This window comes from Halichondria panicea, chromosome 1 (genome assembly GCF_963675165.1).
Source record: "Halichondria panicea chromosome 1, odHalPani1.1, whole genome shotgun sequence".
NCBI lineage: Eukaryota > Metazoa > Porifera > Demospongiae > Suberitida > Halichondriidae > Halichondria > Halichondria panicea.
Window position 1 is genome coordinate 2,491,973 of NC_087377.1, and position 23,106 is coordinate 2,515,078.

The 23,106-nt window shown below is 42.1% G+C and overlaps 2 protein-coding genes and 1 long non-coding RNA gene across 6 annotated transcripts; all 3 read left to right on the forward strand.

The window, feature by feature from the left end:
- Positions 1 to 64: 64 nt before the first annotated feature.
- On the forward strand, positions 65 to 4,513 carry LOC135352399 (palmitoyltransferase ZDHHC6-like). The gene is made up of 4 exons (XM_064551586.1): positions 65 to 70; positions 3,519 to 3,725; positions 3,780 to 3,957; positions 4,303 to 4,513. Exons 1-4 carry the CDS (start codon positions 65 to 67, stop codon positions 4,461 to 4,463), a joined length of 552 nt encoding a protein of 183 aa, XP_064407656.1. The 3' UTR covers positions 4,464 to 4,513.
- Positions 4,371 to 23,062, forward strand: LOC135349953 (uncharacterized). 4 transcript variants are annotated; one of them, XM_064548665.1, is made up of 20 exons: positions 4,371 to 4,513; positions 4,672 to 4,777; positions 5,006 to 5,340; positions 5,744 to 5,845; positions 6,202 to 6,420; positions 6,529 to 6,624; positions 6,686 to 6,754; positions 6,956 to 7,021; positions 7,134 to 7,184; positions 7,563 to 7,724; positions 8,559 to 9,801; positions 10,000 to 10,921; positions 11,242 to 11,485; positions 12,068 to 12,163; positions 12,341 to 12,673; positions 19,833 to 20,171; positions 21,292 to 21,339; positions 21,444 to 21,779; positions 22,350 to 22,697; positions 22,917 to 23,062. In XM_064548665.1, coding segments are annotated over exons 2-20 (5,034 nt in total). In that variant the 5' UTR covers positions 4,371 to 4,513; positions 4,672 to 4,754; the 3' UTR covers positions 22,919 to 23,062. The 4 variants fall into 4 exon arrangements, 3 of the variants coding, with proteins under 3 accessions (XP_064404735.1, XP_064404808.1, XP_064404923.1); XR_010399076.1 differs by lacking the exons at positions 19,833 to 20,171; positions 21,292 to 21,339; positions 21,444 to 21,779; positions 22,350 to 22,697; positions 22,917 to 23,062 and adding exons at positions 13,081 to 13,419; positions 13,643 to 14,126; positions 14,740 to 15,132; positions 15,195 to 15,398 and having other exon boundaries at positions 5,723 to 5,845; XM_064548738.1 differs by lacking the exons at positions 19,833 to 20,171; positions 21,292 to 21,339; positions 21,444 to 21,779 and having other exon boundaries at positions 5,723 to 5,845.
- Positions 15,763 to 17,653, forward strand: LOC135333296 (uncharacterized). Its single transcript, XR_010393809.1, has 5 exons — positions 15,763 to 16,087; positions 16,452 to 16,563; positions 16,614 to 16,705; positions 16,928 to 17,014; positions 17,410 to 17,653. It is a non-coding gene; the product is annotated as an uncharacterized LOC135333296 (long non-coding RNA).
- Positions 23,063 to 23,106: the final 44 nt, after the last annotated feature.

Here is a 23,106-nt window from a genome sequence, read left to right on the forward strand (position 1 = left end):
CAGTGCAGTGCAGTGCATGCTAGTGGCGGTGCTATAGGATAAGAATGGATGAATGCATGAAAGGATGGAGGTGAGGGGAAATGCTTTGTAGAGACGGTACCTGTTATAGGCTCCTAATAATGATCTTCCACTGTTTTTGTTCATAATTATGCACCTATCAATGTGTTGCCCCACTACCCCCCCCCCCCCCCCCCCCCCGGGACATACGAGGGGATTTGACTCAATTTGACCTGACATTTTGGCCCCATACTGGGGGATTTGGCCTGGCTTTGCGTAGTAAAGACTGCTTTTATAGCCTGTTTTTATGCAGGCAACTGCTTGGGGCTTAAAACCCCCCTGTTGACTGGGGGATTTGAACACAGAATCCTCCCCCACCTGGGGGAATTTGACCTGAGGTATGGTCAAATCCCCCATATAACCCCGACCACTCCCGGGGGGGCCGGGGGGGGTGGGGCAACACATTGATAGGTGCATTATTTCCCGATAGTACTGCTTGCCCATGTGTTAGACTTTATTGGTGGAGGGTGCTCAATATTGAGCAACCATACGCTAGCTGAGTTGGCATGGGCTGAGAGATTTCCCTATGTCATGGTATTTTAAACTACAGTATGGTATATACCATATAAGGCCAAGGATTAGCTTGAGGTTCGCTTGGTAAATGTCGCTTGCACCTATAATAAGTGTGTGTATGGGGGGGGGGGTAGATATGTGTTACTGGTGGTGCCAGTAATATCTTTATACGTACATGCATGTATGGACATGTGGGACTATTGGAGGTCTGACCTTTCACTAATTATGACCTTTTAATGACATTCTACCAAATTGCTTGATAGCTTATTGTAGCTACAATTACTGATAATTGTACTTCCTCAAAGCATTCCACTAGAAAAGGGGATGATCTTTGCTTTGTTTACTGTGAAAGGGGACACCTCTCTGAAAAGGGGGAGGATCTGAGCAATGTTTACTGATAAACAAGGCTGAAAGGGGCGAAATTTCCATAAACTATTCTTTATGTGTGGTCCCACTGTGTGCACTGTAGCTATAGTGTACAGAGCCTATAGTGTGGTCCCACTGTGTGCACTGTAGCTAGTGTACAGAGCCTATAGTGTGGTCCCACTGTGTGCACTGTAGCTAGTGTACAGAGCCTATAGTGTGGCCCCACTGTGTGCACTGTAGCTAGTGTACAGAGCCTATAGTGTGGTCCCACTGTGTGCACTGTAGCTAGTGTACAGAGCCTATAGTGTGGTCCCCACTGTGTGCACTGTAGCTAGTGTACAGAGCCTATAGTGTGGTTCCACTGTGTGCACTGTGTGCACTGTAGCTAGTGTACAGAGCCTATAGTGTGGTCCCACTGTGTACACTGTAGCTAGTGTACAGAGCCTATAGTGTGGTCCCCACTGTGTTTACACTGTAGCTAGTGTACAGAGCCTATAGTGTGGTTCCACTGTGTGCACTGTAGCTGGTGTCCAGAGCCTATAGTGTGGTCCCACTGTGTACACTGTAGCTAGTGTACAGAGCCTATAGTGTGGTCCCACTGTGTGCACTGTAGCTAGTGTACAGAGCCTATAGTGTGGTCCCACTGTGTACACTGTAGCTAGTGTACAGAGCCTATAGTGTGGTCCCCACTGTGTTTACACTGTAGCTAGTGTACGGAGCCTATAGTGTGGTCCCCACTGTGCGCACTGTAGCTAGTGTACGGAGCCTATAGTGTGGTCCCCACTGTGTGCACTATAGCTAGTGTACAGAGCCTATAGTGTGGTTCCACTGTGTGCACTGTGTGCACTGTAGCTAGTGTACAGAGCCTATAGTGTGGTCCCACTGTGTACACTGTAGCTAGTGTACAGAGCCTATAGTGTGGTCCCCACTGTGTTTACACTGTAGCTAGTGTACAGAGCCTATAGTGTGGTTCCACTGTGTGCACTGTAGCTGGTGTCCAGAGCCTATAGTGTGGTCCCACTGTGTACACTGTAGCTAGTGTACAGAGCCTATAGTGTGGTCCCACTGTGTGCACTGTAGCTAGTGTACAGAGCCTATAGTGTGGTCCCACTGTGTACACTGTAGCTAGTGTACAGAGCCTATAGTGTGGTCCCCACTGTGTTTACACTGTAGCTAGTGTACGGAGCCTATAGTGTGGTCCCCACTGTGCGCACTGTAGCTAGTGTACGGAGCCTATAGTGTGGTCCCCACTGTGTGCACTATAGCTAGTGTACAGAGCCTATAGTGTGGTCCCACTGTGTGCACTATAGCTAGTGTACAGAGCCTGTAGTGTGGTCCCTATACTGTGTGCACTGTAGCTAGTGTACAGAGCCTATAGTGTGGTCCCCACTGTGTGCACTATAGCTAGTGTACAGAGCCTATAGTGTGGTCCCCACTGTGAGCACTGTAGCTATACGTGGTGGACTAATATGGTTTGCATTTCAATTGTAGTGAATGTGGGCTGTCTAGTCATCAAGTCTGTGGAATGTGGGGGATGAGTGGTGGTATGCGCTTAACCAATTTCATTGAACCATGTTAAGTTAAGTATAAACACGTTTACTAGTGATACTCATTTGAAAGCTCTCAATGAGACGAATCTTATAATACCCATATCATCACACCCTCACACAACACACACCCGCCCACACACAGGCACTGGGCATACTACTGTTCAAGCTGTGCTTCATGGATACTCCATTTGGTGACAACCCTCTAGCCATGGTCAGTGCTCAGTACAGCATTCCTGAAGACTCTCCCTACACACAAGACCTGCACAACTTGAGAGGTAAGACCACACCCACACACACAATCCTAGTGAAATGTAGCCAGGTTTATGCATAATTATGTTAACTCTAAGCCTATAATTATAAAGACTATTGATAGTGAGTTTTTTCTTTGTGAAATGGACCTGTTTTCAGAGCTAACTTTGAGAACACACACTAGCTACAGGTGCTATGATATTCTGCCAGCCTCAAGTGTATTGCTCTATTATTATAATGATACGTATAATTATTGTCCCCTTTGTAGGCATCATCTGTTGACCTCTGACCCTGAGCTGCGTCCCAGTATCTGGCAAGTGTGTGAGGTGGTGTCCAGGATCACAGGAACCACCAACCATGTCACTAAAATGTACTGGGACGAAGCTCAGAGTCAGAGGTCAACAATAAGCTCTATATTTATATACCATTGGATTCGTTCTTAAAAAGCGCTTCTATCTGTATGCTGTAGAGCTGATAAGCTCCAACCAGCTAACAGTTAGCTGTTTTCGTAGCCTTAAAATTGTTACTAAACGCAATAATTATTAATGCTTGCCTATTTCTAGCACTACGGTACCTCCATGTACTACATGTACTACATGTATAATTATTTTTTATTGTGCAGCTAAAAGGTGTCCTCATAAATAGAACACAAATAGAAGATTGGATTAAAGGTACGTTTTTGCACATGAATTATTATTGGCACACACCACCCACGCACTGCACACATGTTTACGGCCTCACACACACACACCCCCACACACACCCACTCCACACATCACACAGGCGAGACACAGACATACACATGACTCGTCACTACCACCATTCGTGTTTCCCTATGATCTCGGTTACAAGAGGAACTTATCTCAAGTCATTAATTGGTCTGGGCGTAGTCAGGGCAATGGCCTCGAGTGGCAAGTGGCCAAAGGATGTTTAGAATTTTCACTGACTGTTGAACAATTAGAACAAAAGAAACTCAAGCGAAAGCAAGCAGTAAGTCATTGACACGTATTGTATTTTTTTATTAAATTGTTGCGTTTGTCCTAGGTGACTTGCCGAATTAAACAAGATTATTCTGGTTCTAGTTGCCCTTTAAACTTTGGACTCTTGCTGTGTCTGTGTACCCCACGCTTTGAACCAAAGATCAAGGTTCAAGAGGGTGATGTGTTCAGTGTCACGCGATGGGGTCGGTACTGGGTCTATGGTGACAAGACGCTATCAGAAGGTTCGTAGATAATAATTTATTACTTTGATTTGCAGAGGCTAGCTATTCTTTGATGGTCGATATCTTCAATTAGGATTGTCCAATTACAAATCTAAAGGACTATAATAGCAAGAGTTCAATGAACTCTTGATAATAGATGTCACTTAGCGATTGCTTGCAGGCCTAAACTTCTAAATGTTTTCGTAGCTAAATTTAAGCGGCCATAACTTGTATGTGTTGCAAACATCCGATTCCCCAAAAATAATCGATAAAAAAGTTTATTATACATCCCCCACATGCACACACACACACACACACACACACGCACACGCACACACACACACACGCACACACACACGCACACAGCTCTGTCTGAGAAAGGTGTGGTGGTGCGTGGATGGTTCCCTCGTTCCTGCGTGGTTGCCATAGATACCAGTGATGACTCAGAGGAGGTCACTTCAGATGACCCGGGGTCAGAGGTCAAATCAAAAGTCGTCAAGAGGAGAAAAGAACAATCGAAACAATGAACTGTAGAACAATAATTATAGCTGATGATGTTAAACAATGGAAAATATGGGTAAGATATGATTATAATTATGACCAGGCGGAGTACATGTACTAGCACTAGCACTAGCTCCATCTCGAGGCTACCGAGTTGATAGTCTGAAATACCCGCCTCAACCTAAAAGCTGATTTGACACAATCAGCTTCATTCCGGAAATACCTGAAATACAGAAAGCGGGTGTGGCACTTTGCTGAAAAGGGGCGAACTGAGACAAAGAAAGCTCAAGTGTGTCTATCAGTAAAGCTTCAATATAATGGCTACTGGGCAAGACTCCGGGTGAGTGAACATGTAGACTATAATTACTACTCATGGTAGCACCTTGTGATTGCATGGAGGGAGGCTCATTCCATTAGTAGAGTCAGAGCTGGCTATGATCAGAGGTGGAACACTGTACAGCAAAGTGACAGCTGGATATGTGCATGGTGTCACTTGTATAAACTATATACACATATCAAGTAATTCTCTGTATGACTGACCCCCCAACCATCTATATATTTTATACAGCGCTCAAAAGAAGCTAGCCGAGGACTTATACGAGGCCGAGGACTTATACGAGGCTGTAGACGAACGTGACGTCGTCAAAGTTAGGTCTCTGTTGGGACATGGGGCAGACCCCAACCACCAGCTCTACTGGAGTGACGAGTGGGGATACAAGAAGCCTCCATTACACTTGGCTTGTGATAAGGGCCACCTTGAGATTGCGAAGACACTTGTTACCCATGGAGCTCGGACTGATAAAGGTGATGGGACGTACAGCAAGACTCCACTTCACTGGGCATGCCAGGGAGGTGATAAGGAGATGGTGCAGTACCTGATCCAAGAGCTCAAATGTAGCACTGGTAAGCAGTCGTGTATTAATAAAATAATGTTTCTCCGTATCTAAATTTAAACAGTATAAATCCCACTTGGAGTCTGTATCATAGCAACTGGGTGGGGTTTAACTACCATAATCTCCGCATTCCTCATAAACTCCCTTGCCTTGAGGGAACATAATAATTATGTAGGCCTATAGCGAAAAAATGTTTAGAGATTAATTTGTGTTAAATTTGCTTATATTTTACGTAGTAAAACATTTGCAATGTACGTACGTTAGTACAGTATTACTTATGCTTTTGTGTATGATGTATTTTACAGTTGAAAAATTGTCCTGATTTGGTTGAATTACTGTACTTGACCATTTTGTTTCTCCTTTCACCATAATAATTAGTATCTGTGTGATAGTTGAACTCTGTTCCACAACAGACGTGAGGGATAAGGATAACATGACTCCTCTTCATCAGGCTTGTATATGGGGAAATAAAGACGTGGTACAGTATCTGGTGGAGGAGAGGAAGATGGATGTTGGTGAGATTTAGTGTGCTCTTGATAGTCTAGCTCTGTATTTGTTCCCATAGCTTCTACTGTTTGTCTTTGCTTCTGCCCAGTTGATATTAGACACAGATTCTGTGTAACTACCGTATAGCGCGAAATTTTCGAGGCACTTATATTTCGTGGATTGGCCTCTAAAAACAATTCGTTGCACAATGTTCGCGGAATGACTGCTTACCGGAAGCCACACCTTTAAATCTTTGCAAGTTATAGCAGATAATAGAACAATTTTTGTAGACTTAATTTTTGTGTAGCCACGAAATCCGCGAAAATTAAGCCCCTCGAAAATTTTGCGCTATACGGTATTTTGTTTGACTCTGTGTAATGTACAGATGTGAGGGATGGTGAGGGACAGTCACCACTGGACAATGCTCTGAAGGGTTCTGATGTTGTGTGTTATGAGGACTGTATGGATGTTGCCCTCTACCTGATGAGCCGTGGCTGTGCATGTGGTGATGAGGACAAAGCCAGGTTACTCTGTGAGGCATGTGACCTTGGCGAGCTGGGTGTCGTGAAGGAACTTGTTGAGCAATACAAAGTTGACCCCAACAGTAAGTATTAGTATGTACTTCGTGGAGAAGGCCAACTGTGATATCAGTGAGTACAACACAACCACCATGCAGTGTTATACCTTTGTTTCTACACCCACTCTTGCTCAGGTGTAACTGACTTTAATGGCAAGACTCCTCTTGACCTTGCTACACAGGAGGGTCACACTGAAATTGTTGACTACCTCAAGTCTCTACCACAACAATGTAAGCTCACTAGGATCATGAGTACACAGTGTGGTCCAATACAGCTACTCTCTCTATACAGCTGCTGTGACTGGAGACACTGACTCCAGGAGTGACGAGAATGGACCACCACCAACAAAGAAACGAAAAAGTAACTATTATCTCATGTGCACGTACATCTTAATTCATCTCTACCATTTATACGTCCCCGTCTCTCACACACACACCACACCCACACTTATACACACATTTTGGTTGAATGTCATTGAAAGGTCATAATTAGTGAAAGGTCACCTCCAATAGTTGGTTTTTATGTACTGACTGTCAGACAATTGTCTCATTCCTCCTCCAGTGACCTCTGACCCTCTGTCTGGTCAACAGACACCCAGTGCTGGCGATGAACAACCAGAAACAACTGGTAGGTGACTCTATTATAGCCCAACAATAATCATGTGCCTACCCATCTACTGTAGAACGAAGACCTTTCGGTTATATACTGTGTTACATGACTTGTTACTTGTACACCTCAGATACTCAAAATGATTCCACACAACTTTCAACGGATGACCAAACCTTGTCAAGTGAGTAATACCAGGGCATACAGTGCATGGGGAGGAAAGTGGACCAATTTACCCTCCCCCATAATGTTATAGGCTATAATTATTATAATGTGTATTCAATTACTACCTTGTATGATTGAGTATGTGAAAAGACAACGTATATAAAACCGCCCAGAATTCGATCACCTAAGAACACCTAATTAAACTGGGCACATGTCCTATTTCCCTGTATAGTGTTCATTTTAATATTTCTGTGATTCTGATTGTCTTAAAGTGTTATAGCTGAAGTCACGTATCATGTTAACACTAGCCAATAATGCACAAATGTGTCAGTATGTATTCATTTGGTGTTTTTTTAATTATTGTTAGCTTTGTCAACATTGCTGGTTGTGTTTGCAGGCACTCCATTGACTGAGGAAGACTCTGATGCTCTAGAAAAGCTGCTCCTAGACAACAAAATCTCTTTGACTGGTGAAAGGACATATGAGACAGTAGTTCACCACCTTCGTGAGCTCGGACATATGGAACTTGCAGCCAACCTGAGGGAAAACCTCGACAAAGGTGGGTAGTAGTTAGTAAGAGCTGTGGGTAGTAGTAGGTGGGTTGCTGTATTGAAGTTACACTCACCTGTGTTGAATATTGCATTGCATGAAGCCCCTCAAGATGAAAGGGGGAACATAACAGCCATAACTTTAGTACTGTAGATATGAGACCTTTTAAATAATATTATGTTTATACTATTTTATAGTTGAATAGCACGATCGAGGGCTTAACGTACTTATGATGGTAGATATTGCACGTTGTGATACTTCAATATATATTCCATTACTACAATAACGAATATGATGTACTGTATCGTTATACATTTTGAATGAGCTGCCTTACGTTGCTGTTCCATTTTTACGCCAGTGGTTCAATGACTGTTTTAAAAATGCAACGGGTAAATTATTACTTGAAGCCCCTAAAGATGAAAGGGGGTTATTTCACTTTAAGTATACCAGTTGATCTGGGTTTTTGAAAGAAATGATGTATTTATTATTTGTAGCACATTAGTAGACCACATTAATTTTAATGATATATATACCTAATTTGATACCGCAAATAACCACAGTAAGTTATTAGGTTGGTGGGTGGTGCATTAGGCTCCCCACCATGCCTAATAAACTTTTTTGATACCATTTGAAAGATCTCGCTCTTAGAAAAATAATCATTGAAAAATTGAATCCACGGTATTCAATGTGAGATGCATACAGGATATAAATTATATTCGGCTTCAGTCCAAATTGCCTGTGTATAGTTGTGATGTAAACTCTCAGTGCATGTCTGTACAATATCAATAACATAACGTGTTTGAGTGTATACAGTTTAAGAATTATTGCTCTTTCTTATATGCAGTGATTAGAGAGCAAAAGCGATATCTGAAGAAATTGGACGATCTGATGACCGACAAAGACACTATCTCCATGCAGTACCTCCGCCTACTTCTTGTCGGGCCACCATTCGTGGGGAAAACAACAACTCTTGGCCGTTTACTGAAAGATATTGAAAACATTAGTTCTGCTGGAGACAAGGCAAAGCTACGCAGTACGCTACTCACCAATTGCCACCAAGTAGTCGCCTACATGAACAAAGATGCCACAGAATGGGTTTATTCCAAAGACGTAGAAGAGGAAGCAAAGATCCTCTTTGGCTACATGTACAGTAGCAAGGTCGATGTTCCGAGTGCCCCAACTGAGAAAAAGACAAAAACTGTCCCCGAAAGCGAAAAGCACACAAGCATACCCAAGCCACTTTCTCTTGAAAAGCCTCAGTCAAAGCTTGAAGAAGAAACACGCTCTGAAATACAAGAGAATGCTCACCAACAAAACAGGCTCATACCCATCAAAGCTAGATTACAAAAACTGATAAAGAACGGAAACTACTCCGAAATGGCCAAATGTCTCGGCAACACCTTGCTAAACATCAACGATGTTGGAGGACAACCTGCCTTCCTAGAAATGCTACCAGCCGTATGTAATGGTCCTGCCATGTATCTAGTGTTCTTGGATCTAAGCAAGGAACTTAACGAACCCTACGATATTCCCTTCAGTCGTGACGACACAGTCATTACTCCATTCAAAGCTGCTCACACAGTGGAAGCCACAGTCTCTCAAATCCTCTCAGCAGTTGCCAGTATCCATCACGTCTCTCAAGAAGATGCCAAGTACAAAACCACCTCCAAATTGAGCGAGAAGTTTGAAAAGTTCCAACAAGTTCGTCCGGTAGCAGCTTTGATCGGTACTCACGTGGACAAGTTGGAGAATCCAAAAGAGAAAATCAAGCAAGTCAACGATGCTCTGAAAGCAACCACTCAAAAGTTTGCTGAGATCCTTGTATCACCTCCGTCAGATTCTGAATCTTCCTTTTTTGCCGTGGACAACTTTGCTGGAACGGAACAGTCTGACATTGCCCCGATTCGTGATTTCCTGAGCGATGTTTTTGCGTCTCATTTCAAGGATGCATCTCTGCCCATCAAACCGAAATGGCTCCTACTGGGCACACTACTGCGGATGGAGTACTCAATCGTGTCGATGGAAGACTGTCTAGAAATCGGGAGATTGTTGGAGATGGATGAAGAAGATACCAAATTCTGTCTTTGGTAAGCTTGTAATTTTTGTATTCCTTCCAATTAATGCATATATGTACGGCAAACATTTAATACAGTAATTACCTCCAATACATGTACGTACGATTTGTGTGTCCATTATTATTCTGTTATAGTTCTCACCTAACCCCCCCCCACACCCACCCACACACACACACACACACACCCACCCACACACACACACACACACAGGTACCTACAGAAGATTGGATCCATACTCCATTACGGGAATGTACCCAATGATATCGATGGCTGGCTAAGCAACCACATGTTCTGCACCCCTGAAGTGATCTTCACTAGCATCAGCCAACTGATCCTTGCTGCTTTACGCATCCTCCATTCTGAAGGCATTGTCCTCGAGATTGAGCGAGCAGACTTGATCAAGATGGGACAGTTTTCACTGGAGGCCATTATCAAGTACTGTAATGGTCCTGATGTTGCAAAACTGCTCAAGAAAGGAGAGATTATCCCAGCCAAGCATCTCATCATACTGCTGCAACATCTCAACCTTCTCTCAGAAATTGTCCACAAAGATGCCAATGATTCGAAGGTCACTCGAAGCACGTACCTCATGCCGGCTGTTTTGGACTGTGCTTTACAAGACGAGCTAGCCAACCCACCTCAACCAGACACCAACAACCCAGAACCACTCCACATCGCATTCAGCTTTGGTTACGTACCAACAGGAGTCTTCTGCGGGCTCATCACTCGACTAGTTTCCCAAGGCCCTCACGGAATTCTAGGATTGATGTGGGAATTGGTGGAAGATGGCGTCAAACGAAACTGCGTCTCCTTTTATGTTGACTACGTACACAAAGTGACACTGCTCTCTCACGACAGAAGCTACGAGATACGAGTTGAACGCAATGCAAAACAGATGGATTTATCTCTTCACGATCTTTGCTCCCACACTTTGTCAGCAATCCTGTATATGCTCAAGAACCTGTTCCCAAAGTTGATCCTCAGTGTTGCATTTCAATGCTCCTGTCCCAAACACGCAGCAAGCAAGAGTCTCAACAACCTTTGCACCCTTGTTCAAGGCCGAAAGATCTACTTCCTGTGTGGTAGAAGTCCCGTCACCCTCAGTGAAGCACAACAAGTGTGGTTGGGGAAGGTGAGCTATTCTCCTGCATGCATGTTGGCGATGTGTGATCTAAGCTAATACTCATGTACAGCATTTGGAGAAAAGAGACCGTTTGTTATAATAATTATGGCTGATAATGACTTTGTGTGTATGTGTACAGATAGGGTGAAGTTTTTTAGGGTGTGCAAGTACAATAGTATAGGACTAAACTTGGTGTACTGTTACATGCAGCATTAATCAGAAGGTATAAAAAATAATAAGCTTGTGTGTTCTATATACGTGGACAAGTTTGTTTAGTTTGTTAATGTGTCTCGCATTTTCATTTCCCCTTTTTTGTCTTGTCCCTACAGCACGTGTGTCTAGGAAATAGGACGGAACTAGAGGTGCTAAAGTTTGCTGAGGATGGTTTCTCCTTCCACTGGAGCAAAGAGGGCTCCAGACGTCAGATTAAGACAACTGATGATCGGCCCAACACTGTCAGCTTCCCGAGTGTGAGAGAGGAGGACTTTGGTCACTACCAGTGTGAAGTGAAGGATGCAGCTGCTGGGAAAGTGCTCCTCACTCTCTACACAGCTCTCTACAAAGAGGACACAAGTCAGTTATCTAACCTCAAGTATCCCCGTTGTCCTAGTTGATCCCATTTATCACATACTAAGTTGTGATTTTCTACTTATTATACATAACCAGTCAGTGTACACAGTGTTTACTTCCTCTGCCCCACAATGACAACAGAACTCTTACAACTGCCCAATTCTATTTACCATAATTATGTGTGAAGCTTTTTATTTGCTAGGGGGCCACTTGTGTATTTAAAGTGTTTGCATTACATTAACTACCGTATAGCGGGTAATTTTCGAGGGGTAAAATATTCGTTATTTCCGTGGGCAAGCTCCCTATGAAAACAGTTTACCAAAACGCATGCAATGCAGTACAGGCAATAACAGACAAAAATTACCGTTTTCGATTTGTCAATGAATGCCATGGATTTTTACTCCACGAATATTACCCACTATCTATCTTACTCCCAGTTCTATCAGATCGTAATTCCATGTAGCTATCATAATCGGATTGCTATATTCGAAAGCCTTCAGTCTGGAAAATACATGATCTTGATTCCTACAGGCCCCATTAATATTAGTGTGTCTAGCTGTATCTGTTCCTACACACTACGTACAGATCTTCTAGCCTCAGGCCAGCGCAAAAGGTCATTGCCATCAGATGTAGAAGTTGAATCTCTGTCGAAGCGTCCAAAGAATGATGTCACTGTACAAGGTATAATTATCTGCAGTTTAAATAACATTCAGTAAAACATGTGTTTGTATACTGATTTTAATTGTGTGTGTAGACAGTTTTATGGTATAATTATAATTTAATAATTTACGCTGTGCCCATCATGGTGTCATACAGAGGAAATGATGTCACTTAACTGTGTATGTTTTATCTGTACAGTTCAACAACATAAGACGACAGCGACTACAGCTCAGTTGAGTCAAGAGTGCTCGGATGAAGCTCTTCTCCAGTTGTCTACCGAGATAGCTGGCTATGACAAATACAAGCTCAGGCTGGGCCTCAGTGATGCTGAGATTGAGAATATCGATCAAACCATTGATAATATCCCAGGGAGATTTCACGCTGCTCTAAAGAAGTGGAAGAGTAAAAGCATCAATTTCGATAATCCATCGAAATCGTCAGCTACTTACGGTCGATTAGTGGAAATTTCCTCAGAGATTGAGGACGGAGAGGCAGTTCGCAGCATTCACAAGGCCTGTGTCAAGGATACATGTGAGTTACCTTATTAACTTTGTGAGCTTGCTCGTCATGCAGTTGTGCCATGCAATAATAGTATACAGCATTCTAAGTACTATAATTGTACATGTACATGTCATTGGTACGACTCTCCTATAATTATACTAGCTTATTTCCCCTGCCTAATCCATTTTTTCACATGTTTGTTGGAACTTTAATATTGATTTTAGCATAAGCTAATTAAGGGAACAACTTAATGTGATCACTATAATTATTCACGACATAATTATTGTACAAGTATAGCAATCTAAATTGAAGCAATCTTCAATTATAGCCTTGACAGTTGTATTGTGTATGGGGTCTCATGTGACAGTGATAAAATATTTGGTGTACATTTCAGAGTATAGCGTTGTATGTCATTGGAAATAATGTGATCTGTACAGTTCAGCCACATGAGACGATAGTGACAGCGACTGCAGCTCAGTTGAGTCAAGAGTGCTCGGATGAAGCTCTTCTCCAGTTGTCTACCGAGATTGCTGGCTATGACAGATACAAGCACAGGCTGGGCCTCAGTGATGCTGACATTGGTGCTATTGATCTGACAATTGTTGGTATTCCAGGGAAATTCCTCGCTGCTCTAAAGAAGTGGAAGAGTAAAAATATTCTCCAATTCAATCCATTGAATTCAACAGCTACTTACGGTCGATTAGTGGAAATTGCTGCAAAGATTGAGGACGGAGAGGCAGTTCGCAGCATTCACAAGGCCTGTGTGGAGCATACATGTGAGTTACAAATAATTATACCTAGTGAATGATCACTTCGACCATTACCTTTGTGAGCTTGCTTGTCAGTACAGTAGTGCCATGCAATAGTGAATTGTATAATTATAGTAAGAACAGCATTCCAAGTGTTTGCAATACACACTGTCAAAATGGTATTGGATATATACTGCAAGTGTAGGTTTGCTAGTTGCTGACTCTTGTGTCTCCCTCCCTCCTCATGCAGGACTGGAGGTCATGGATCAGTCAACACCATCAGACACTACCAACACTATAGAACCATAAGCACATTTGCACATTATTTTGTTTTGTTTGACGCTTATTGTGGTAATGAATGAAGTGGCATGAGTTTTTTTTACTGACAATGTTCTTGGTATGGATCCTTCAACTTGGGAACAAATATTAGCCAGTAATCTGGTAAAGTATCACTGCAGTAATGAATTTATAAATTTGCACATGGCCTACTGAGCTAGCTATCGTAGACTCGACTCTGCATGCTATAGACTAGACTAAGAGCTTCACAGCTAGGCAGCATTGAAATAGTATAAATGTTATAGCTCCAGTTGCTAACAGAGATGGCTCCATGCACACGAGGAGCAGTGTAGAGAGAGAGAGCTAGCCAGAGAGTGACTGTCTCGAGGCATCCTGACTGAGTGCTGCTGCTGGTGGATATGGTGGCTAGTCTGCAGAGGGAGCTGGACAATGCTAGGGTGAGTAGTGTCAGGTCTTATTGAGTGGACCTAGATACTCTATCTATAGACTAGCTCTCTAGCTCCCTTTGTTGTAGTGCACCTATCATCAATGTGTTGCCCCAGAGGTCCGACATGCGTGCACGAATCACTACAAATGTTAGTGCATTTGGCCTGGACTTATCACATGACATGACCACAATGCACTGAACTTATAGTGATTCGTGCACGCATGTCGGACCTCCTCTGGTGTTGCCCCACTACCCCCCCCCCCGGGACATACGGGGAAATTTGATCTAATTTGGCCTGAAATGTTGGCCCCATATATACGGGGGGATTTGACCTGGCTTTGCGTAGTAAAGACTGCTTTTATAACCTGTTGATGTCATCATCATTTGTTACAAGCAAGCAACTTTACCTTTTCTATTTAAGTGAATCCGAAAAAAGGCTTGTACATAATTTATACATGTTGTAATCTATGTCAGAGTATACAATTTCTAAAGCTGGTCACTTTCCCTAAAAGTACATAATTATACATGTTTGTGATCTAATTGTAGTATAATCTTATGTCATCGTATACAATTTCCTAAAAATAACGAATAATAATAATTATTATGTTCACATGTGTGTACAGGAGGATTGTCAGCAGAGGAGCATCCTAGCAAAACTGACCAAACAGTAGAAATTCCAAAACTGTTTCTGACTGGAGCTGATCCAAATAATTCGCGATAGTCTCAAAAATGCAAGCAAAGATTGGTTTGATTTAGGATTGGCTCTCGGAGTGAATATTACTGACTTGAAAGACATTGAAGACCAACACGCTAGTAACAAACGACGCCTAACAGAGATGGTGGGCAAGCGTCTTGAAGTCACTCATCCACCCATGACATGGCCTTACATATGTGAATGTCTAAGGAGTCCTACTGTTGAGCGTAACGATGTAGCCGAGGAAATTGAAGGCAAGTATGTGAGGACAGCAACTGCAGTTGCTCATAGTGCCACCAATTGATCATGAGAACCTGACAAGGTACGTTTGTACTAATGTATTATTATGATCCTTTACTGATATATACTTTTTTTATTGCATAGCTTGAAGGGGACGAATAAAGTAAAGAAGCATAAAGAAGCATACATGCAAGAATTAAGTAAAGAATTGACTGACTCTGTGCTAACAATGTCGTCTATATAGCCATTATTATAAAGTATGAGTACTGTGACATGTTCAAGCATTGTTCATTTGTTCCTTGTAAGGGATCAGCATCTTATTCTTATAGAATAATTATTTATAATTGAGGTGTTTGTTTGACGATCCTTACCCACTGGCCATGTGGTACAATGGGGTCAAGGAAGTACTTGCACTAGCGCTACTCGCGAGCACGGCGCTGCTATTACTAACCGTCTACCTCAACAACACAAGTCTCTCCTGTCATAAAGAGCTACCACGAGTACAGCATCCTGTACAGAAAGGTGTGTGGATCTACCAGCCATTATATTCTGCACCTAGTATCAATCATCTCTATAAAAATAATAATGTCTTATTCATTTTCCTCGTACAGCTATCGGTGGGTCAGGTATCCAGCACTGAACAGAATATTGACCAGCGACTACTAACACTCAGTCTAAAACCAGACATTGAGCTCAGGGGAAAGGTGATGTAATGAAATAATGACTATAATTATTTCACCTTTCCCCTGAGCTCAATGTCAATGTATACTTTATACGAGGCAATAATATTTCAGAAGCTATCTTTGATTGGCAACAACTTGAGTTCAATTACAATTCTAAAGAATGTATTTTGTAGCTTTTTGAAAGGCCTATCAAATGGTGTGTTTAGATTAGCGATTGCTTTAATTTATAATGTCAGTAATTTGCCCCGGCCCTCTCTCCTAGGTTGGTTGCAGGAATATGAAGCGTCTCATGCTGTACGTGAGTGACAGTCTACCAATGTACACTCTGGACTGGCCCTGGGTGGACTAAAACAAGTAAGCTATCATAGACTATAATTATTAGCTGCAGCATTGGAAGATGTAATTATATGTCATGCACAACATGCAGGTACATGTATCTGCCTAAAATGTTCCCAAGTTCTGGCTATTTTTAATATTCAATTTCCTGACAAATTTGCTTTTGATAGCCTAACGTGCGACTCTAGATGGTTATTTATGTCCAGAGGTGGTTAGTACCAACCACCACCACCGACCAGTGTGGGCACATCCCTGTACATGTACTTGAACACTTATTACACACCCCTCACCCATCCACTCCACCCACACACACACCCCACCCACACACTCACCCACACATGCACACACTCCACACCCATACACACCCTCACACTTCCCACAGGTTGCTAGTACGTTCCACGTTCTGTGTGCAGTGTACAAAGCTGTAGTGGCCAGAGAACCAGACTAGAAGTGTCTACTCTGAAATAATTTTCTCTCTCTCTCCTTCAACGAACGTAAGCAGTGATGGTGTATGACATCATGATTATGACATCTTTGTGTACAGATCAGCGAATCTTTCAAGAGATTGGGAATTAAAGACACTTCGCAAAATATTCTCCTATAGTGGCACTGCATTCAAATGAGGCTGATGCAAAGGTATCGTGCATTTAGTGCATTCAGTAGCTGAAATTTCTTATCATACCACTACCTCTAGATCGATCTAGCCACTACCCACATCATCTGAAAAGCCTCTGTCTAAGCGTTAATTCACATTCTTGGAGCCGTTCAAAGATTCTTTTTTCCCCCCTCCCTTTCTTCCACTATTATGCATTTCTTTGATCACTACAACCTGTAACCATTCATTATTTTCTCACTCAGGCGTCTGATTTATTGGGCATGATTGAGGGTGACCTAACACCATTGCAAGGCATCCACTCGTGTAATAATACACAGAGTATAATCAAGGTAACCATCTCAAAGCACAACCTTTTATCAAAGAGCTTTTATCGTGGCAGTTTCTTAATACGATTTAAGTAATAACACACGGCCTGGAAGTACATGTACACTTTTTTACTAGAACTTCTGTCTTACATAAGCATCAAATACAATTAACGCTAGTAACGCGAACATACTGTACAGGGTTGCATCCAAGGGCCCCCCCTGGTCACAATTTCTACCCCCCCCCCTAGGATCTGTCAGATTCATTAATAGGCATATAATTCTGATAACTTCGCCCCACCTACATTTTTCATTTCCCCAATTCGCCCCCCCTGATTCAAAATCCTGGATACAGCCCTGATACAGTGAACACACCACACACCCACACACACCCACACACCCACACCCACCCACACACACAGGAGTACAAGATTCCTTCTGAAGAGCTGATCATAATTATACTCACTAGTGAACTGTGTAGTTACTAGGCTAGTCATCAAACACGTTACCTAGGTCACCATAGTTAATGTGTTGTGTGGTGGCTATAATCATTATCAAGAGTTCATGAACTCTTGTCATTATCAACACCCACACATTCTACTTCTCTAGATCTAATGGAAGTCTATAAACTTGCATATAGACGCCTTTTGAGTGGGCCAATAATAATGATGTCTCTATAATCAAGGCATATAATCTTTTCAGTGCAGTTGGCAAACAACGAACGATTATATATATGGAATGGGCCTTGAATGGACTTGTTTTGCGACGGCATGTACTTGTACTTGCGCAATTTTATGTTTTGTGACGTTGACTCTTGTACCTATAGCTATGCTAATATTTATAATAGCAAGAATCACTACGTACATGTGCACGATTGTTTCTCTTATAAGTTATTAGCAATTGCAAAGCAATGAATTGTTGAAAAAAAGTTACTGCCTAATGAAAGGCAAGACTGCTGCGGCGCCTACAGCTCAATACTGATAGTGCACTAGCCTCGATCCCAGGCCGCACTTCCCACTTCCCTAGTGATGAAGGAATCGATCTTAGATCATGTTTGCCATAAATACTGCAATTTGATTGGCTAAAGGAAGTGTTCTACCAACTTAGAAAATCATATACTTATTTAGATCATGTTTGTCATAAATACTGCAATCTGATTGGTTAGAGGAATGTTCTATCCAATTTAGAAAATCATGTACTTCAATAGAAAATCATGTACTTCAATAGAAAATCATGTACTTCACTTAGAAAATCATGTAGCAAAGATTAGATAAGAACATTCAAATCTGATTGGCTAAATACTCATGGTTGCTATGATCTAAAATGCTTAGACACTGTTTAGGAAGTTTCCACATGATTTAGAAGTCTGTCCTCAGGGCTAGTAGAACCCTCACTGCGTTCGGGATACTACAACCAGCCCTTTGGGCTTCTAAATCATGTAGAAACAGTTTATATCCCATTGCTACGTTGTTGCCAAGTGCAATATGCAGCATAATGCACTGCTGAAAGTCACAATGCACTAACCGCAAAGTCATAATGCATAACCACAAAACGCCCCTCTGCCAATTAGACAGACAATTAAAATTATCATGAGAAATTAATAACAAGTATCAAAGTAAAGCCATGCAGGAATGTTCAGGTCGAGCCACGCCTAACTAAGCCACGCCCAACTAGTTCTCGACCTTGTGATGCATGTCAATTCTGTTTCACCATAGCACTAGAAGCAGCTCTTTTTGCTGGGGGCTTGAGCTGTCTTGCAGCAGTGTAGAGGCGAGCTTCTTGGCTTGGTTGTGATGCCGAGGATAGAACACGTGGAGGGTTGTTCGATAGTCTCGCACCAGCCCCGATTAAAAATAGTTATTTACTGATTCAGTCCGTATATCAGAGGAGTAGGAAGATGTTTTTGTAAGGGGGTGCTTTACAAATCTGGGGGTCCGGGGGCTTGCCCCAGGAAAATTTTGGCACTCTACATTCCCGGAGATTAATTCTGAGCAAATTTGGTATAAAATTATCAGTATCAAAATTTTTATGCTATATACTTTAAATCTATTAAGTGGGTATGAATATACAATAAAAAAGATTGCATTGCATGTGTCATTGTACTTCGGAGGAACGTTTCAATCTTCGCAGTGAATGTTTTAACTACAGCATGTCTATTTTAGGATCCAATTACACTTGATCTATAGTCTAGCTACCCTCTTTAGTAGCTGTTCATGGCTACCATTGATGTCAAAAATGAGAGGAGACTTGCTTGTTGCAGATTCGCAATGTGCTTGCTCGAGATATCTACGATGTGGTTCATCTAGCTGACCTTTGTACTGTGTACGTAACTATGCTAGTATAGCTAGCTAGCTAGCTAGCTACTAGCTGGACTTCTAGCTAGCTGCTTCATGGAGCAAGTAGGTAAGGTAGCTTGAGATAAGGGGGTGCTCCAGCACCCTGAGCACCCGTGCTTCCTACGCCACTGTATATATCCTAGGTGATGTCAATTCTGATGTTCAAATGACTGTTTTGCTGTTTTTGCAGTAAATAAATCAGTTGTTGACTGGTTGCCTAGTAATTATGGTTTATAAACAACCTCAGCCTCGGGCTGCGCCCTCGGCATTGGTTGTTTATAAGCCATGATTACTAGTCAACCAGTCAATAACTATAACTTATGGACCTAGCGTTCAAATAGAAAACAATTGGGGCTGGCTGTGCGAGACTAGTTGTTCGAGCAGAAGTAACACTGAGCTGTTTCTTCGCAGCAGTAAGTTTAGTAGCCACATCCACCTAGTCATTTTCATAGCTACTATAATTAAATCTGTGCGCTGCTATTTTTAGAACATACGTTTTATCTCTACAGTTCAACCACATGAGACGATAGTGACAGCGACTACAGCTCAGTTGAGTCAAGAGCGCTCGGATGAAGCTCTTCTCCAGTTGTCTACCGAGATTGCTGTCTATGACAGATACAAGCACAGGCTGGGCCTCAGTAATGCTGAGATTAGTGCTATCGATCGGACTGTTGATAACATCCCAGGGAGGTTTCACGCTGCTCTAAAGAAGTGGAAGAGTAAAAGCATCATTCTCGACTATCCATCCAATTCAACAGCTACTTACGATCGATTAGTGGAAATTGCCTCAGAGATTGAGGACGGAGGGGCAGTTCGCAGCATTCACAAGGCCTGTGTGGAGCATACCAGTGAGTTACCTACTGAATGATCACTTTCACCATTACCTTTGTGAGCTTGCTCGTGTATAATTATAGTGCCACGATAATTATAGTGAACTCTGTACAGCATTCTAAATGTTGGCGACATAATTATGATTGTACTGTCAATGTCATTGGTATACAGCTCTCTCCTTGCATGTTTCCACGCTTTTTGGTGCTTTTCCTGCCCAGTCCTGTAACTTTTTACGGCTCTGCTATAATGCAGCCATTAATTTTAGACTTGAACTTTTGGCAAGTATTTTAATAAAGATTACGTCATTATTAACTTTTTGGCTTTGTGTTCCAACCTCCTCTGGTATTACATAACCAGTGTACACAGTGTTTACTTCCTCTGCCCACAATCACAGCAGAACTCTTACAACCGCATCGCCTGTCTAATCATAGATTGAATAGCGGAAGTAGCGTCACGTGACATTTTACATTGAATTTGCAGCATGGCACCAGAGAGCCTTTGATGTCAATCCGTGTTACGGTTGCTCAACACGCAGGAAACGAAATTAATGTTTCATGAATTATGATCACTATAAAAGATATTCAGAGCCCCCCTAAAACGTTTTTTCTCATGCCCCCTAATGGTGAGCTTCAGTTAATTGGAAAATAAAAAATACATTTTTGTGAAGATAGCTAGAGGTACAAAACGTTCTTTGTCACGCTATGAAATCTTTATGTACTTAGAATGCTTCTAGTATAGCTAAGACTGTGCAACTCATCGGTGTACTGTGTCCCATAATTATGGTTTCAAGTGTCAGTTGGAAGTGCAAGTTTAGTACAAATGCAGTATAATCTAGCAGACAGTCGAAGGTACTCAACGTTAGATACATAGCCCCCCCCGGCGTAATGCAGATATAATTCAAGGTAACTTCAATCCCTCTGCCTATTCAATCTATTGTCTAATATACATTGAAGGTTGCTATCAGGGGATCCACTTTGGAATTTTAGCACTATATACAGGTCAATCTTGATTAAATTAGCTAGCTTCAGTCTAAATGATTTGAGTATACATAGCTTGATCGTAACATTGTGTAATTACAACAACTGTAAGTGCGGGACTCTTGTGTATGACTGTTATATTGTCATATCCTCCTCACAGGTAATGCAGTGACTCCACTAGCCACTCCACACACAACCACTCAGTCAGGTAGCAGATACTGTGCATTGGTTTGTATTGTCAACATTACATCTGTATACGGTTCTAATAGGAAATGATGTCATCAGTTAACAATGTATGTTTCATCTGTACAGCTCATGAGACGACAGCGACTGCAGCTCAGTTGAGTCGTGAGTGCTCCGATGAAGCTCTTCTCCAGTTGTCTACTGAGATTGCTGGCTATGACAGATACAAGTACAGGCTGGGCTTCAGTGATGCTGAGATTGGTGCTATCGATCGGAGTCCTTCCATCGTTGATAACATTCCAGGGAGGTTTCACGCTGCTCTAAAGAAGTGGAAGAGTAAAAGCATCATTCTCGACAATCCATCCAATTCAACAGCTACTTACGATCGATTAGTGGAGATTGCTACAAAGATTGAGGACGGAGAGGCAGTTCGCAGCATTCACAAGGCCTGTGTGGAGCATACCAGTGAGTTACCTACTGAATGATCACTTTCACCATTACCTTTGTGAGCTTGCTCGTGTATAATTATAGTGCCACGATAATTATAGTGAACTCTGTACAGCATTCTAAATGTTGGCGACATAATTATGATTGTACTGTCAATGTCATTGGTATACAGCTCTCTCCTTGCATGTTTCCACGCTTTTTGGTGCTTTCCCTGCATGCCCAATCCTATAACTTTTCACATTGCAAGTGCATGTGTTTGTTGGAACTTGATTTCTAGTGTGAAGGGATTAAGCTTATAATTAAGGGAACCACTTGGGAATGATGCAATGAGCGGCTATATAGGGGAGGCTAGCTTGTTCGCTGTAAAAGCTGGCACACGCAAAGTAATCACGCGTGACATACGTAATAATTGTACAAGTATAAAAATTATAGTCAATGTAAGTTCAGTATTCTAAAGTGGTTGAGTGTATATATAGCCTTACAGTTGTATTGTGTACATACATGGTCTCGTATGTGGTGTATAGTTCAGAGTATTATAAGCTACTACGTGCGTTACATTGTCATTGTAAGGTACTTTGATCTGTACAGTTCAACCACATCAGACGATAGTGATAGCGACTGCCGCTCAGTTGAGTAGTGAGTGCTCGGATGAAGCTCTTCTTCAGTTGTCTACCGAGATTGCTGGCTATGACAGATACAAGCTCAGGCTGGGCCTCAGTGATGCCAAGATTGACGCTATCGATAAGTGTCCTTCCATGGTCGATAATATCCCAGGGAGATTTCTCGCTGCTCTGAAGATGTGGAAGAGTAAAAGTATTCTCGAAATGTATCCATTGAATTCAACAGCTACTTACGATCGATTAGTGGAGATTGCCTCAGAGATTGAGGACGGAGAGGCAGTTTGCAGCATTCACAAGGCCTGTGTGGAGCATACATGTGAGTTACAAATGTACCTAGTTTATGATCACTTTGACCATTACCTTTGTGAGCTTGCTTGTCAGTACAGTAGTGCCATGCAATAGTGAATTGTATAATTATAGTAAGAACAGCATTCCAAGTGTTTGCAATACACACTGTCAAAATGGTATTGGATATATACTGCAAGTGTAGGTTTGCTAGTTGCTGACTCTTGTGTCTCCCTCCCTCCTCATGCAGGACTGGAGGTCATGGATCAGTCAAGACCATCATACACTACCAACACTTAGACACTTAGGACAATGGCCTGGATTTATCTATTTTAAGTTTGTTTACTTGCTCTTGTTATTTATTTTGTGTGTGCAATTGAATTATTCTCCTCTAGACATCCTCTCCATTGTAGTTGGTATGGGATCACTTCAGTTGCAGC